Here is an 18,039-nt window from a genome sequence, read left to right on the forward strand (position 1 = left end):
GGTCAAAATATTTTCTCTCCACCAGCACAAGAATGGGTGCACAAATTCGTCATTTAGCACAACCATGTGTTGGCATCCTTTAGTCAAAGGACATTTTACATATGGAGTGTCAAGCCTGTAGAATTAATGAGGCTGGGGAGTGACTTTTTAAAAAGACCCAGGGATTTGTTTTTAGGGTGTTTTCAGTCCATAGTGTGTCAAGCCTGGAGGTTGTCCATATGTCAGGAGTGATACTAGAGACCGACTCTATCAGACTTTATAGAGGCCAGACCCAAGGAGGAGCAATGAGTCCAGATCAGGAGGCTCAGATCTAATCAGCTTCCTCCTCATCAAGGTAATTAAAAGTGAAGCTCTGGGACTGATGGCCTGGTTACAAGTCCACATTCCTCCCCTGAGCCACTGAGTCATCTTGAACACGTTCCTTCACCTCGCTGTGCCTCTGTTTCCTTATCTGTACCATGAAGGTTATATCCACACCTACCACATAAAGTTGTTTTGAAATTTCATTGAAATGAACTATGTCAACTGCCTTGAAAAATACCTGCCCTGCAGCACCTATGCATGGGAGGTGCTCAGAGAGAGTTAGTTGTCATCGTACAATCTGCAACTTGAGCTGCTTCTCTCTATGAGTTCCTATACCTAAGCTGTCTTGTTCTATCTTTTGTGAGAAACTTGAGAGTCGGGTATCACTGGGCTCAATTTACAGATGGGAACATTGAGCATTGCAGAGGTTAAACAATATGCCCCAGATTGTGAAACTAAGAAGTGGGGGGAATCCTACTGAACCCTGAGCCTGTGCTTAGTCCACCCCGTGTGCTGGCCCTGATGCTGGGCAAGAGTGGATTCATGAAATCCTCCAGAATAAGATAATTTTTAATGAGTAGAAGATTGGGATGATATGGAAAGTGGAAGAGGGAGAAGTTCTCAGAGTGGGAAAATTGCCCTCAAGTGGTTGGACTGGGATTTCAACTTCTAGGCTAAAATATTCCTTCTGTAATTGAGATGGATGCTCTCTAATCCAGCACTGTCTGATTAGAAATATATAGGAGCCACATAATTTCCCAGCAGTCAATAATGTGAAAAGAAACAGTGGAGATTAATTTTATTAATAAATTTTCTTTAACCTAGTTATATAGAACTATCATTTCAATAGACAATCAATAAAATTATTAATGGGCAATTTTGCATTAGATTTTTGTAGTAAGTCTTTGAAACTGAATGTGTATCTCACACTTAAGGGCATATCTCAAGTTTACATACAAAATGCAGCCACAGTTTGTTTAATAGTTAAATATGGCTGTTGGATACCATAGTGCCCAGTAGAGGTCTAGTAATCTCTCTTTCAAATATTATCAGTTCATTGGGTGAGGTGGGGGTGGGGAGCAGGAAACTTTTTTCACCATAGAAATGCATGTCTGTTTCATCAAAGGACAAAATGTGAAAAATTCCACCTGTTCTGGAAGGAAATTATTTTATAATGTTATGCTACTTGGAATATGGGCAGTGTCAAGGGCTAACCTGATCCATATTAAAACTCTGGTCATCTAAAATGAAACGAGGGCTGTGGAAATCTGTCCACAGAAATGGAAAAGTCGTCACCAGAACTCCTAGGTCTTTGAACTGTGATTCTTGGTAATTCTGAAATAATCATGGCTATTGACCCTAGAGTCGAAGAGACTTGGGGTGAGAAAGGATCATAGCAAACATTCTCCTTGAGCCCCGGCATCTTATCATTTCAAAGATAAGGACGTGAGTTCAGGGAGAGGAAGACACTTTGGCTGAGTTTCTTGGATAAGAAGTCTAAAAGTGTTGCCTGGCTCCTCTATTACTCAGAGTGAAGTAAGTCAGGAAGAAAAACACCAATACAGTATATTAACACATATATATGGAATTTAGAAAGATGTTAATGATGACCCTATATGCGAGACAGCAAAAGAGACACAGATGTATAGACAGTCTTTTGGACTCTGTGGGAGAAGGCAAGAATGGGATGATTTGAGAGAATAGCATTGAAAGGTGTGTATTATCATATGTGAAATAAATCTCCAGACCAGGTTCGATGCATGAGACAGGGTGCTCAGGGCTGGTGCGCTGTGATGAACCTGAGGAATGGGATGGGGAGGGAGGTAGGAGGGAGGGTCAGGATGGGGGACACATGTACACCCATGGCTGATTCATGTGAATGCAAGGCAAAAACCACCGCAATATTGTAATTAGCCTCCAATTAAAAATAAAGAGGGTTCCCTGGCTCCTGATCTCCTTCCATGAACACACACATCCCCTAAATGGAAACCCTGGAACTGGATAGACAGCCCTCTTCTTTTTTCTTTCTTTTTTTAAATTGAAGTATAGTTGATTTATAATGTCGGGTTAATTTCTAATGTATAACAAAGTGACTTGGTTTTATGTGTATATGTGTATATATATCTCCTTTTTCACACTCTTTTTCATTATGGTTTGTCAAAGGATATTGAATATAATTCCCCGTGCTATACATATGACCTTGTTTATTCTATGTATAATAATTTACATCTGCTAACTTGAAATCCCACTCCATCACCCTCCTCCCTCCTTTTTCTACCCCTTGGCAACCACAAGGTTGTTCTCTCAAGATTGTGGGTCTGTTCGGAGAGTCTTCACATCTCCTCCATTGTCAACTGAGAATAGACCATTGTTGCATGGTGTGCAGGCATCATACATTCAGAGACTGGTCATATTCTCACTTATTCCTATGACAGTGGCATGTAGCACATGCTTTGGTGTCTTCTTCATGCCCCTCTGCTGAGCTTGGTGGCATTCCTGGTCCTTGATTTGGGAGCAAGGGGCCACTTTTCTTTGAAAGTGGTCCCTGTGAACAGACTGATTAAGCCACTGCTTGAGGTTTTTGAGTCTTTAGTTTTGAATATAAGTCATGGTAGGGATTTATGTTTCGGACTGGCAAATTGCTTCTTGGACTCAGTTCTCCATGTCCTAAACATTAACACTTGGATTGATAAACACATTGCCCTCTCCTCCAAAAATTTGTTTTTAAGGTCCCATTTTATGGAGGTAGATGAGCTAGCATGCAATCCCCCAGCTTCCATCGGTCCGTCCCAAGCACTAGTCTCTGGCAAAGGTCTGTGAGTGGCCAGCTTCTGATTGGGTGTGAGGTCCCCACACGAGCTTTCATCTTGAATTCCTATTGGATTAGGGGTCCTCACAGAGCTAAACAAATTTGAAGTTTTCTGGGCATAAGAGGAACCAGGAATCCTTTGCCGTGGATGGCCCTCCCGTTTGCTACTTCGCCTCAGTTTCCTCTTCCCTTCTCGCTCCATTTCATCCACCCCCAGCCCGGCAGTGTGAGAATCAATATGCTCTTGGAAAAGCAACAAGTATTCTCAGCCCTTCCTCCTATGTGTTTGGTCTCAGGGCCCACACAACAAGGGGACTTCAGATCAAGGGGCTCCTGGTTAGGGTGTTTATGCGCCCACTTCCTGGGCACATCCTCCTGGACACCTTCCTGGATACCTTCCCTCTCCTTCCTCCCTGGGCCGGGTGCCTCTCCTCTGCTTCCCACTAATGTCTCATCCTTACATTGTGTTCCCAGCCTGGAAGCCCAGAGCAGGGACCAGTGCCCTTTCTGTTTCTGGATCTACACTGTCAGCACTTGGGCTACACTAAGTCAAAGCTGAAAGAATTGAACTGACGTTCCAGTTGCCCCAAACCAATCCCAGCCCCAGCCTTGCCTTGTCCTGTTGCTCTCCTTGTATTGAGTTGTCTTATCCCCCTGCCACTGGGGAATCCTGTGACTTTTCATCTGCTTTGCAAGCTGTTGTCTGGACCATTTATTTTCTCCTCTAATTGTTCTGTCACTGACCTTTCTGGGGGATGCTGTTTTTTTTTAATAGAAAGTGGAGACCTTTGAATTTATTAATTTTTTTGTTTGCCAAGAAAACCCTGATAATAATTGCCAAGACTTCCCAGAAGTTATTAGTTTACAAATTTTAATGACACTCATGATTTATTTATGTACTTCCCTCCCTCTACAGCTGTTCATCCCAATTCCTTAGTGGAATTCCTGCTGAATCTGAGTGAATTAATGGAAACAAAACTGCAGAGTGCAATGACTTTTTTTTTTTTTTTTTGGCTAGGCTGTTAATTAAAAGCTTTCCATCCTATTCGCTAGGCTCTTCATATGTGAGGTCCTGAAGACTGGGTGGATACAGGCTGTGAAATCCTCCCTCTAGAACTGGGGTCTTTTTCTGTTTGTTTTCAGTGGTAATGAATCTGGTGAAAACTCCTGTATTGGTCACAGAGCATTCAACTGAACAGATATTAATTGAGCATTCATTATGTAAGCATCCCTGTGCTCATTGCTGGGGGATGCAGAATAAGTATGTCATGATTGCTATCTTCAAGGAATATTTAGTTTGGTTGAAAGATAAGATTAATGCATACAGGGAACAGCGTCAGGCATATACAAGTATATATAGGTACATGCAAAACACAATGTATTCTGTGATGAGTGGCCCTACTGTAGAAGTACTTATATTTTTATTATTATCACACCTCACTCTATGAGGATGTAAAGCAGTTCTAGGAATGAATTAGAGGGATGATCAATGCGGTTCATATATTTTGTTTTGCTGTTTAATATAAAACATCTTATTTCTCCATTCAGTTCAGTTCAGTTCAGTCGCTCAGCAGTGTCTCACTCTTTGCGACTCCATGAACCGCAGCACGCCAGGCCTCTCTGTCCGTCACCAACTCCCGGAGTCCTCCCAAACCCATGTCCATTGAGTCGGTGATGCCATCCAACCATGTCATCCTCTGTCGTCCCCTTCTTCTCCTGCCCTCAATCTTTCCGAGCATCAGAGTCTTTTCAAATTAGTCAGTTCTTTGCATCAGGTGGCCAAAATATTGGAGTTTCAGCTTCAACATCAGTCCTTCCAATGAACACCCAGGACTGATCTCCTTTAGGATGGACTGGTTGGATCTCCTTGCAATCTAAGGGACTCTCAAGAGTCTTCTCTGACACGACAGTTCAAAAGCATCAATTCTTCGGTGCTCAGTCTTCTTCACAGTCCAACTCTCACATCCATACATGACCACAGGAAAAACCATAGCCTTGACTAGATGGACCTTTGTGGACAAAGTAATGTCTCTGCTTTTTTAATATGCTGTCTAGGTTGGTCATAACTTCCAAGGAGTAAGTGTGTTTTAATTTCATGGCTGCAATCACCATCTGCAGTGATTTTGGAGCCCATAAAAATAAAGTCAGCCACTGTTTCCACTGTTTCCCCATCTGTTTGCCATGAAGTGATGGGACTGGATGCCATGATCTTAGTTTTCTGAATGTTGAGCTTTAAGCCAACTTTTTCACTCTCCTCTTTCACTTTCATCAAGAGGCTCTTTAGTTCTTCTTCACTTTCAATGAAACTAAATTTCTCCATTAGGATACAAAATTTTAAGAGGAAAGACTGCTTCATATGAGAACTAGTAGTTCCCATAGTTCTCAGAAACCCCTGGTCACAGATGGGATAGTGCATGTGTAGTGGTTAAAGGTTCTAATTTCAAATTGCCTGGGTATAAATTTGAGATCTACTGCTTGCTAACTGTACCACCTTAAGCAATGTCTTCATTTCTCTATGTCTAGGTCTACTTATCCATATAGTAAGATGACAGTAAGACAGATCTCATGGAAGCTTTGTGAAGATTCAGTGAGATAATGCATGGAATGCAAAAATACGTACTATTTAGTTAGTACTTTATGTAATAATTATTGTTTGTTCATAGGCCCATATCCTCCTAGCCCAGCAGCTTCTACCAGCTCCAGAGGACAGTTGTGCTAATACTTTTTAGGAGGTTGGGGTGCAGGACATACCTAGAATCCTAAGCATGTGGTGCCTGGAAATGTTACATTTCTTTTGAGAGAATGTTCTGGAGTCTTTTCCTTCAGATATTCATCTGTGCTTGGCACAAGGGGGAAGGTTAATATATTTATTGGTTTTTCTACATCAGCTATTGCTGCTGATTTGGGGTGTAGGATGCAAAGCACAATCTGATTTAAGTTCCCTTAACATAGTGTTGAGTTAACTCATCCGTTGCTGGTTATTTTCTTTTTACTGCAACTATTAGGGGATGTAAGCCTCTTGAAGAGCTTTCTTACCTCCTACGTAATTAATATGGAAGGCATTTTGGGGTCATCCGTGTTTCTCAAATTTGGTGTATCCTCAGAATTACTTGTAGACTGTGTTAAAAATCTAGATTCTTGGCCCCTAACCAAGGGATTCCAGTTTGGTAAAGCTGGAGGTTACTCAGGATGTATACTTTTAAAAGCCCCATGATTGTTTTTGATTTTCAGGTAGGACTGGGAGCCACTGGGCTCAGAGGAAGCATGGGTTCTAGGCCTGTCTCAGTTGCTAATTAATCATCTGCTAATTAATCAATTCATGCCATCTTCTATTTCCTCATAAATAAAGATATTAGATGAAATGATCTCAAGTCCCTTTCCACTCCAGGTCCACAGATGCTGTCAACCTGGGAAGTCAAACAAGAAACACACACAGGATTTATGATGGCCAACAGGTACCTTTTAGGGAGAAGGCAATGGCACCCCACTCCAGTACGTTGCCCGGAAAATCCCATGGATGGAGGAGCCTGATGGGCTGCAGTCCATGGGGTCACTAAGAGTCAGACACGATTGAGTGACTTCACTTTCACTTTCCACTTTCATGCATTGGAGAAGGAAATGGCAACCCACTCCAGTGTTCTTGCCTGGAGAATCTCATGGACGGAGAAGCCTAGTAGGCTGCAGTCCATGGGGTCACACAGAGTTGGACATGACTGAAGCGACTTGGCAGCAGGCAGCAGGTACCTTTTATGAGCTAACATTGTGAGCACAGCCATCCCCCTTAAGGAAAACTAATGTGCTGTTCATGGACAGATAGTAGCCAGGGGGCAGGTGTTAGCCAGAACACCTGCTCTAACTACTGTACTTAAATTCATTAAACATAAAGAGCATCATCCAAGCTATAAACTCTTTGCTCCCCCAAAAAACATGAAAAAAGAGTTTGCCCTGAATATTGAAACCTTAGACATCTTAACTTTGCTGGAGAATAGGGCAGTGTGAACACTGGAGAAACAGATCTGGTTTACTGATTTAATATTTTCCTATTTATTATGGGAAAAAGGTTTCTTTTTACGGCCTAGTCTTTTTTCTTGCATCTTGACATGTGTAAATCTTGATTTTTGTCCAGTGGCTGAGAGAACGCAATCCTTTCGTACGGATTGTGCCTGTTGATCGTTATTTTCTGTTGTTTTCCCTTCCTTCCAAATGTGGTGCTGTTTTATCACAATCACAAATAACCTCACCATTAGGAGAAGGGGTGTGAAATTCTGCCCGTCCCTCTCCTCACCCTGACCTCCCTCTCATTTTCTCAGCAGTAGATTCATTAGCCTTCTAATGAAGTTAATAAGTAAACAGGATCAGACAGTTCCTTCTAAAATAACATTTATAAATGGATTTTTTTCTCCAACTCTCTCAGGTAGTGCCTTAATTTTTTTCCTGCCAGATGTCCACATGTGTAAAGCTATGATGGGTGGGCCCTTGGGATGTGATTTGAAGCCCCCCCCCCCCACCCCACCAATAAAGGGAAAAATTTCAATTCACACAAAGCCTATCTATTTTCAAGTTTATAGGAGAGTGAATTTTTATATACTCCATTCCTGCTTATATATTGATATATAATGACTATAAAGATTAGGTCGTCAAGCTTTCATAGTTACTTTCTCATCCTTTGGAAGCCAATTACTTTATTGGACATGGACTGTAAATGTCATTAGGAGGCTTCTGGCAACTTCTCCCATGAAGACCACTATCCTAGACTTTATTTGGGGAGCCATAAACTGGTTAAAAAGACCTCTTCTTTATGTTATGTGTCTGTGAGCTTTCTTTTCAGAAATCGCTGAACTTATAAGGGAAACATTTCACTGCTTACTTTTGCTTCCAAATGGTTTGTGCCAAAATTAAAGCTAAAATTTGAAGTCAGAAGGAGAAAGACAAATATCTTATATTAATACATTTATATGGAATCTAGAAGGATGGTGCTGATGAAACTATCTGCAGGGCAGCAGTGGGGACATAAACAGAGAACAGACTTGTGGGCAAGGAGGGGAAGCAGAGGGTGGAATGAATTGAGAGAGTAGCATTGAAACATACACATTACTGTATGCAAAATTAGATAACCAGTGGAAATTTACTGTATGATGCAGGGAGCTCAAATGTGGTGCTCTGTGATAACCTAGGGGTGAGATGGGGTGGGAAGTGGAAGGGAGTTTCAAGAGGGAGGGGACATACATATATCTATGACTAATTCATGGTGATGTATGGCAGAAAGCAATACAATATTGTAAAGCAATTATCCTCCAACTAAAGACAAATTAAAAAAAATAAGGCAATACATAGTTATCTTTTAAAAGATCTCCCTTTCAATGGCTCTAATATCTTAAATTGGTATAATATTTGTAGTCATTGCCCACATGAATACATAGCACGTCTCATGCTTCTAGGAGGAATGGGAGGCCTGTGTAATTTTACAGATGGATTAACTCAATTTCTTGAGTAGGTTGGTGGTCAGTGATTGCAAATCTGGTACCCAGATCTAGGTCTCCCAGTTCTCAGCAGCCTCATGATCTTGCTCTTTCATTAATAATCACTCTTTCCTGACCCTTCCAGCTCAGCAACCATTCACATTTCATAAGAGAGCTATGACCAAGGGACTACTTTGGGGACCAGAAATGGGTTTCCTTGGACACTTGTCTCAGTGATTTTCATTTCTGGTTGTTCATGAGAATCACCAGGGAAATATAAGAATGTCCAGTTTCCTGGGCCTTATTCCAAACCTACTGAATCAATTTCTGGGATCAAGATCTAAGAACTTATGGTTTTAAAGAGCTCACCACTTGATTTTGATATGACCACTGACCTAAGAGATTCCATAGCTATTTTTATTTCTTAAATGCTTGTGAAGACTTATTTTTCAGAATCTTCTCCCCAGCCCTCTTGCCCTCTTACCCATTTTTCCTTCTGGCTGGCTCAGAATGACAAATGCAATCATTCATGCAAAAATACATAGTTGTGCCCTCATCTTCATAGATGACAACCATAAAGGTTAGTAATGGGAATGAGCCTTGGCACTTACTAGTTAGCTCACATTCTGTCAGCATCAGGCTTCTTAATTGGGCACTTGTTTCAGAGATTGGTGCTATAGGAGAATGGTTATAAGGTGCTGCTCTCCATGGAGTTGCATTGAGATAAATCTCTAAGGGTGAGTTGGCAGCTACAAGTCTAGGCTTTCTGAGGATCAAAAAGTGCAGCAAATGGGGGATGGTTTTCAGGCAACTTTGCAGTAGAAATCATCACTGGCTTTGGGCCACATATAGGATTTATAGGAAGCATACTGGTATAGCTCAACATTTGGAGGAAGAAATAACAACAAAACCACAGGAACAGCAAAATCCTAGGCATCTCCAGGGACCATAGGATATCATGGATCTGTACGTTTCCAGGCACCCTGACAACTGGTTTTAGCCATTCCAGTAGATGGTCTGCTGCTGCTAAGTCGCTTCAGTTGTGTCCGACTCTGTGCGACCCCATAGACGGCAGCCCACCAGGCTTCTCCATCCCTGGGATCTCCAGGCAAGAATACTGGAGCGGGTTGCCATTTCCTTCTCCAGTGCACGCATGCATGCTAAGTCACTTCAGTCGTGTCTGACTCTGTACGACCCTATGCACAGCAGCCCACCAGGCTCCTCTCCTCACAGGATTCTCCAGGCAAGAATACTGGAGTGGGTTCCCATTTCCTTCTCTGAGTAGATGGGCAATAATAGCTTTTTATAGTTTTAATTTGCATTTCCCTGATAGCTAACGATGTTGTACAAGTTTTCATGTGCTTTTTTCCCCATCTGTATATTCTCTTTGGTGAAATATCTGTCTTTTGCCTTTTTTTTTTTTTTAAACTCATGAGGAAATATGATTGAAAATAGACATATTTAATGTATACAACTTGATGAGTTTGGAAATAAGTGTATATCCACAAAGCCATCTCCATAATCTATGCCATAAACATATAGATGACCTCTGAAATTTTCCTATACTGCCCTCTTTATTTTTATTTTCTGTGACGACAACATTTAACATAAGATATACCCTATGCCTTCCTCAGTGATCAATGCAAATAAATAGAAGAAAACAATAGAATGGGAAAGACTAGAGATCTCTACAAGAAAATTAGAGATACCAAGGGAACATTTCATGCAAAGATAGGCTCAATAAAGGACAGAAATGGTAGGGACCTAACAGAAGCAGAAGATATTAAGAAGAGGTGGCAAGAATACACAGAAGAACTGTACAAAAAAGATCTTCATGACCAAGATAATCATGATGGTGTGATCACTCAACTAGAGCCAGATATCCTACAGTGTGAAGTCAAATGGGCTTTAGGAAGCATCACTACAAACAAAGCTAGTGGAGGTGATGGAATTCCAGTTGAGCTATTTCAAATCCTGAAAGATGATGCTGTGCAAGTGCTGCCCTTAATATGCCAGCAAATTTGGAAAACTCAGCAGTGGCCACAGGACTGGAAAAGGTCAGTTTTCATTCCAATCCCAAAGAAAGGCAATGCCAAAGAATGCTCAAATTACCGCACAATTGCACTCATCTCACAAACTAGTAAAGTGATGCTTAAAATTCTCCAAGCCAGGCTTCAGCAATACGTGAACCGTGAACTTCCAGATGTTCAAGCTGGTTTTAGAAAAGGCAGAGGAACCAGAGACCAAATTGCCAACATCCGCTGGATCACAGAAAAAGCAAGAGAGTTCCAGAGAAACATCTATTTCTGCTTTATTGACTATGCCAAAGCCTTTGACTGTGTGGATCATAATAAACTGTGGAAACTTCTGAAAGAGATGGGAATACCAGACTACCTGACCTGCTTCTTGAGAAACCTGTATGCAGGTCAGGAAGCAACAGTTAGAATTGGACATGGAACAACAGACTGGTTCCAAATAGGAAAAGGAGTATGTCACGGCTGTATATTGTCACCCTGCTTATTTAAGTTATATGCAGAGTACATCATGAGAAACACTGGGCTGGATGAAGCACAAGCTGGAATCAAGATTGCTGGGAGAAATATCAATAACTTCAAGTATGCAGATGACACCACCCTTATGGCAGAAAGTGAAGAAGAACTAAAGAGCCTCTTGATGAAAGTGAAAGAGGAAAGTGAAAAAGTTGGCTTAAAACTCAACATTCAGAAAACAAAGATCATGGCATCCAGTCCCATCACTTCATGGCAAATAGATGGGGAAACAGTGGAAACGGTGGCTGACTTTATTTTTCTGGGCTCCAAAATCACTGCAGATGGTGATTGCAGCCATGAAATTAAATGACACTCCTAGGAAGGAAAGTTATGACCAACCTAGATAGCATATTAAAAAGCAGAGACATTACTTTGTCCACAAAGGTCCATTTAGTCAAAGCTATGGTTTTTCCAGTGGTCATGTATGGATTTGAGAGTTGGATTATAAAGAAAGTTGAGCACTGAAGAATTGATGCTTATGAACTGTGGTGTTGGAGAAGACTCTTGAGAGTCCCTTGTACTGCAAGGAGATCCAACCAGTCCATCCTAAAGGAAATCAGTCCTGAATATTCATCGGAAGGACTGATGCTGAAGTTGAAACTCCCAATACTTTGGCCACCTGATATGAAGAACTGAGTCATTTGAAAAGACCCTGATGCTGGGAACGATTGAGGGCAGGAGGAGAAGGGGATGACAGAGAATGAGATGGTTGTATGGCATCACTGACTCAATGGACATGGGTTTGGGTGAACTCCGGGAATTGGTGATGGACAGGGAGGCCTGGTGTGCTGCAGTTTCTGGGGTCACAAAGAGTCAGACACAACTGAGTGACTGAACTGAACTACCCTTTTAGCAAAAATTTAAGTATACAGTATAGTATTGTTAGCTATAGCTCTGTGCTGTAGAGTAGATTTCTTTGACATAATCATCTTGTAAAATTGAAACTTTAAACCCTTTTAATACCTCCCCATTTCCCATCTCCACCAATAACCCTTGACAGTCACCAATATACTCTCTGCTTCTATGAGTTTCACTATTTAGATTCCTCATGTAAGTTGTATTAATACTATGTAATATTTATCCTTCTGTGTCTAGCTTATGTCATATAGCATGACATCCTTCAGTCTCATTCACTTTAAGGCTGGATAATATTTCATTGTATAAAGGGTATAAAGTTTCACATTTTTAAAACCCATTCTTTTGTTGATGGACAATTAGGTTACATCCACATCTTCATGGTTGTGAATAATGCTACAATGAACTTGCGAGTACAGATACCTCTCTGATCCTTTCAATTCCTTTGGATATATACCCAGAAGTGGTATTGTTGAGTATATGGTAGTTCCATTTTTAATTTTTCGAGGAACCTTGTTGCTCTTCTCCAAAGTGGCCCTAGCAGTTTACATTCCAACCAACAATTTGAGTGTTCCCTTTTCTCTACATTCTCACAAGCATTTGTTTTCTCTTGTCTTTTGGTAACAGCCATCCTAACAGTGTGAAGTGCTATTTCATTTTGATTCATATTTCCCTGATAATTTGTGATGTTGAGCATATTTCCATGTATAATGTTCTATATCCTCTTTGGGGAAATACCTATTCAATTCCTTTGCCCATTAAAAAATTTTTTTTGCTCTTGAATTGTAGAAGTTCCTTATATTTTGAATATTAAGGCTTTATCATTCTGATATATGTTCTTAAAGTACTTTCTACCATTCTGTAGGTTGCCTTTTCATTTTGTTGATTGTTTTGCGGTGAAGAAGGTTTTTGATTTGATGTAATCCTGCTTATCTGTTTTTGCTTTTGTTGCTTATGCTTTGGTGCCATATGCACGAAATCATTGCCAAGGCCAACCTCAAAAAGGTTTTCCCCTTTTTTCTTCTAGGAGTTTATAGTGGTCTTATATATAGGTCTTTAATCCATTTTGAGTCTTTGTGTGTGTGTGTGTGTTCTTCTGCATGTGATATCTAGTTTTTGCAACACTATTTGTTGGAGAGACTGTCATTTCCTCATTGTGTGTTTTTGGCACCTTTGTTAAAGGTCAGTTGACTGTGTTTGTGTGGGTTTATTTCTGGACTCTCTATTCTAATTCCACTGGTCTTGTGTTCAGTCGCCAAGTTGTGTCTGACTTTTTGCAGCCCTGTGGACTGCAGCATGCCAGGTGCCCCTGCCCTTCACCATCTCCTGGAATTGGCCCAAATTCATGTCCACTGAATCAGTGATGCCATCCAACCATTTCATCTTGTCACCCTCTTACCCTTCTGCCTTCACTCTTTCCCAGCATCAGGGTCTTTTCCAATGATTTGGCTCTTCGCATCAGGTGGCCAAAGTATTGGAGCTTTAGCTTCAGCATCAGTCTTTCCAATGAGTATTTAGGGTTAATACATGCCTGTTTTTTTGCCAGTACCTATTGTTTTGAATACTGTAGCTTTGTAATATATTTAGAAATCAGAAAGTGTGATTCTTCCAACTTTGTTCTTTTTGTTCAAAATTTCATTGGCCTTTCATTGGCTTTTCAGGGTCTTTTATGGTTTTGTATGAACTTTAGAATTTTTTTCTATTTCTATGTAAAATGCCTTTGGGGGTTTGATAGGGACTGCATCAGGTCTGTAGATCATTTTGAGTAGTATGAACATTAACGAAATTTGGGGTTATAGAAATATAACCCCAAATGGGGTTAGAAAGATATGTTTAGAAAATATAATTTAGTTGGGAAAAAAGCTATAGGCAAGGATGGTCTATTCTGAGACTGCTGTGACATTCTTATTGCTTTTTACCTCCATTCATCCATCCATACACACATTTGCTTCTGTGCTTATTTATTTGCTTACCTTTATAGAATGCCCAATGATCTAATGGTATTTATGGATCAGGAATGAGGAAGGCAGAAAACTGAAATTTAAAATCCCTTTGCCTGAAGGAAACCAGAAACTTTCTCTTCATCCCCCTGAGTGTCTGACTGGCTTTAAGCTATATAAACATAAGTTCTATACAATTGAAGTTAGAATCCAATGACTGGCTTATCAAGTTCAACCTGATGAAGGGCCATCAGGAGCTAGGCATGCCTTACTGGCTTCCTGTACTCAGACAAAGTTCAAACTTTTGCATTCTGGAAGCATGGGGCAGAGGACAAAGGAAGTGATTGACTGCCTAAGATTATTATTCCATTTCATAACTTACTGTTGGGGATATGGAAGACTGGATAGTAACAATGCAAACTGCAAAGAATTTGGAATTGGACCAAATTCTGATTTACTCTGGTGCCTTATATTGGCATTCTCTTTTAAAACATCTGCCTGAATTCTCTAGGACTTGAGTATAGAATTGTTATACAAGATTTTGTGTGTGGCCAACAAGGAAGAAACAATAAGCCTCCTAAGCTTCTATTTTTTTAAAAATAGTTTTTACATATTTAAATTTTCATGCAATAATTTCACTAATAAAATATTTTTCAAAACTTAAAAATGAAGAGTACTATAAAAATACTATATACAATCCTGTTTACAACCATTGTTAAGTTTTAGCATATATACTTGGCCATTTTTAACCTATACAATTTTATATAATTGTGATTTTCTTGTATAAACAGGTTTGTTTCTTATTTTCATATAACATTTGACTAAGCATTTTTCTATGTTATTCAAAATGGTTTGCAAACATAATTTTAATGTTTACATAATAGTGTATTATATTGCTTTTTTGTAATTTACTTAACTATATTCATTTCTCTATTTCTAGAGATTTAGATTGTCTTATAGTTCTTCACTATTTAAAAATGTTGCCATGAATATCTAGATACATAAAGCTTTGCTTTTGTCTGCATTTTAGATGATTTTCTTAGGGTAGACTTCTAGAGGAGAAATTATAAGTTTTAGCACACTTGAGTTGTATTCAGAAAAAGGTGTATTTCTGACACTCTTATGCTGAAAAAGAAGCCTCTGAAATTTAAAGAGAAAAGTTAACACAGTTACAGGGTGCATATATATGTATGTAATATATGAATATTGCATATATGTGTTTACTTGCCTTAGGTAATTAGTGTGCCTAAATTATTGTAAAATTATTGGAATAAGACTGGGTAGTAAGATCCTGGGAAGCAATGTATCCCAGTCTCCAAGAAGAATATACATGTCCCTTGCTCACTGAGCGTATTCAGGCCCATCTGCATTGATAAGATGAAAATAGCAACCACAATAAGTAGCTACTCATACTTAGCACTATGTGTCAGGTACTGATTGAAGTGCTTTACATATGTTTAACTCAGCCTTATAAAAATTTGGTTAGGTAAAGAGTGTTCTCATCCCCATTTGTACAGCTCAAGGCCAGAGAATTTAAATGACTTTCCCAAGTCATGCACTTAGCAGATGGTAGAGCTGGGATTTGGATCCAAATGCTTGGATGCTAGAGCCTGTGCACTTCATCCTAGTCTAGACAGCCACTAAGGATGACCTGACTGAGGCTGGAAGTTGTTATAGAGGTTCCAACCAGTCTAAGATTTATAATGTTCTTAATGCAAGATCTTGGTGCAAGATTCATGTGGAAGAGGGAGACTACAGGGAGTTCCAACTGGATTTTACCTACAGCTCCTCCAATTCAGGGTGTGATCTGGGATGGAATCATCAAGGGTGGAAACACTGGAGGGCCTAGTCTCTTCCTTTCTGTAAAGGTTTGAAATAGGTCTCAACTCCACAATTTTCTTAATAACCCTTTAGGGACTTGCTGAGCAGAAACTTGTATGTTCTGTTCTGTCTTTCCTATTATCTGTACCTGCTTGCCTATATGTTCTTGAGAATCACTGTACGCAGAGGTTGAGAGCACAGACTAGTGCATACTGCCAAGGTCCACGTCTCAGCTCTTTCTAGCTGTGAGCTTCGGGCAGTAACTTCTCTGGGCCCCACTTCTGGGCCCCACTTCATCATTTCTGAAGTAGGAGTGACGACGGTACCTACCTCACTGGGCAGCCGAGAGCCACCATGAGTTACTCGTGGTGAAGTGTTTGGAAGAACACTGGCTCACAGCACATGCCCTCTGTGCGTGTTCAGTCTTGGACCACTCTGCCTTTTGTCCTCATCCCTCAATCCAGTCTCCTGCCTGCCAGGGCTTATTTGTGTGTTTCCCAGGCAGTCAGCAGATACGTGTGGGGTGCGCCACATGCGCGATTCCATGGGTGGAAAGGGAGCAGAGTGGCCTGCTGCCTGCTCCTTTCCTGCTTTCCTCCAGTGTGGAGGCAGACAGTGACCCAGGATTCTCCAGAGGGTGAGAGAAAGCACGGGCTCCCTGAGGCACTGCAATGGCAGGAGCTGCTCCAGGGGGAAGGATCGTGGAGGGCTTTCCTAGGGCCGCTGTAACAAATATCACAAAGTAGGTGATTTAAACCCCAGAAATCTATGCCTCATAATTCTGGAGGCTGGAAGTCTGAGAACAAGGTATTGGCAGGGATGGTTCCCTCTGAGGTCTGTGCGAGAGGCTCTGTTCCATGCCTCTCCCCTACTTTCTGTGATTTGCTGGCAGTCTTTTGAGCTCTGTGGCTTGTGGAAGCATTACCACCCCGTCCCTTCCATCATGCTTACACGGCCTTCTCCCTATGTGCATGTCTGCATCCAAATTTCCCCTTTTTATAAGAATACCAGTCATATTGGATTAGTCCCTCTCCCCTACTCTAATTTGACCTCATCTTAACTAATGACACCAGCAACAAACTTGTTTCTAAATCAGGTCACATTCTGAGCTACTGGGGAGAGGACATGAATGTGTGCATCTTTGTGGGGGATATAAGTCAACCCATAACATCTGGGAGGTGCCCATAGCTGGGGCTGAAAGATGAGGCAGAATTAACCAGGAGCTGAGGGGTTGGAGAGGAGAGAGGGGAAACATTCCAGGCAGCCCTGTGCAAAGATTCTGTAGTGGTTGGGGGCTTTCCTTTTCAAGAAGCCAAAGTAAGCCAGTGAATGAGTGAGGAGTAGCCTATAAAATGCAAGGAGGTGACAGGAGGCACACCTGTGGTGTCTGGTCGGCTGTTTAAAAGCACAGGTTTTACTTTGGGCATACGGAAGATACCTAGAAGGCTTTAAGCAGGAGTGTGCCATCATTTAATGAATACTTTGTGTGTGCACTCAGTTTCTAAGTCATGTCCAACTCTTTGCTACCCCATGGACTGTAACCCACCAGGCTTCTCTGTCCATAGGATTTTCCAGACTGGAATACTGGAGTGAGTAGCCATTTCTTTCTTCAAGGGATCTTCCCGACCCAGGGATTGAACCCAGGTCTCCTGCACTGCAGGTGGATTCTTTACCACTGAGCCACCAGCGAAGCCCTAATGAATACTATTATTATTGGAATTTTGTTTAATTTTTTTTATTACTGATTCTGTATTATTATTGTGAGTGGAAGTTTTTTCTTTGTTTTGTTGTTCACTTGTAATCCCTTATGCATTTTTCTTTTTATGCATTTTGTGTGTTTATCTATTGGTGGATTGTTTGCCTTATCCTTTATACATCTTTTAATACAATATATAAATGGAAAACATTGTTGAATCTTATGCCAATATTTCCCCCATCCTGTTTTTTCCTGTTATCATAGTTTTGCTTTTCATGAACAAGTTTTACATTTTGTAAATAATCAAATCTGCTAATCTTTATTAAAAATCACATTCCTTCTTACTTTTATTAAGATTGAGAAGCTCTTACCTTTTTAATCTATTCTTATGAAAGAGCACATCCATCTCTTATTTAGGAACTGTGTGCTAAAAATGGTTGAATAAGCTGTGACATTCAGTTGGGGAAACATCTGCTTGTTTTGTGCTCAATTATCTCATCCAGTCCTTCACCAAAATTTATGAATTGGGGACTATTATTACTTTTCTTTTTTGAAGGTGGGGAAACTGAGTTTTTAATAAAATGAGTAATCTGCTTAAGTTCACACA

At 40.6% G+C, this 18,039-nt stretch overlaps 1 protein-coding gene across 9 annotated transcripts in view; it reads left to right on the top strand.

Moving 5' to 3' along the window:
• Positions 1-18,039, top strand: part of SORCS3 (sortilin related VPS10 domain containing receptor 3) — a 633,389-nt gene that overhangs the window by 197,872 nt on the left and 417,478 nt on the right. For 2 of the 9 annotated variants that reach the window (XM_086377569.1, XM_086377575.1), the window contains exon 3: positions 6,501-6,567. The exons of the other annotated variants lie outside the window; for them this stretch is intronic. In XM_086377569.1, the coding sequence (XP_086233695.1) occupies positions 6,509-6,567 (59 nt within the window). In that variant the 5' untranslated portion in view covers positions 6,501-6,508. The remainder of the gene's footprint in view (positions 1-6,500; positions 6,568-18,039) is intronic. 9 annotated transcript variants of the gene reach the window in all.

This window comes from Bos grunniens, chromosome 26, assembly GCF_055505025.1.
Source record: "Bos grunniens cultivar Pamir isolate PY7600 chromosome 26, Bosgru_T2T1.0, whole genome shotgun sequence".
In the NCBI taxonomy this organism is placed as follows: domain Eukaryota; kingdom Metazoa; phylum Chordata; class Mammalia; order Artiodactyla; family Bovidae; genus Bos; species Bos grunniens.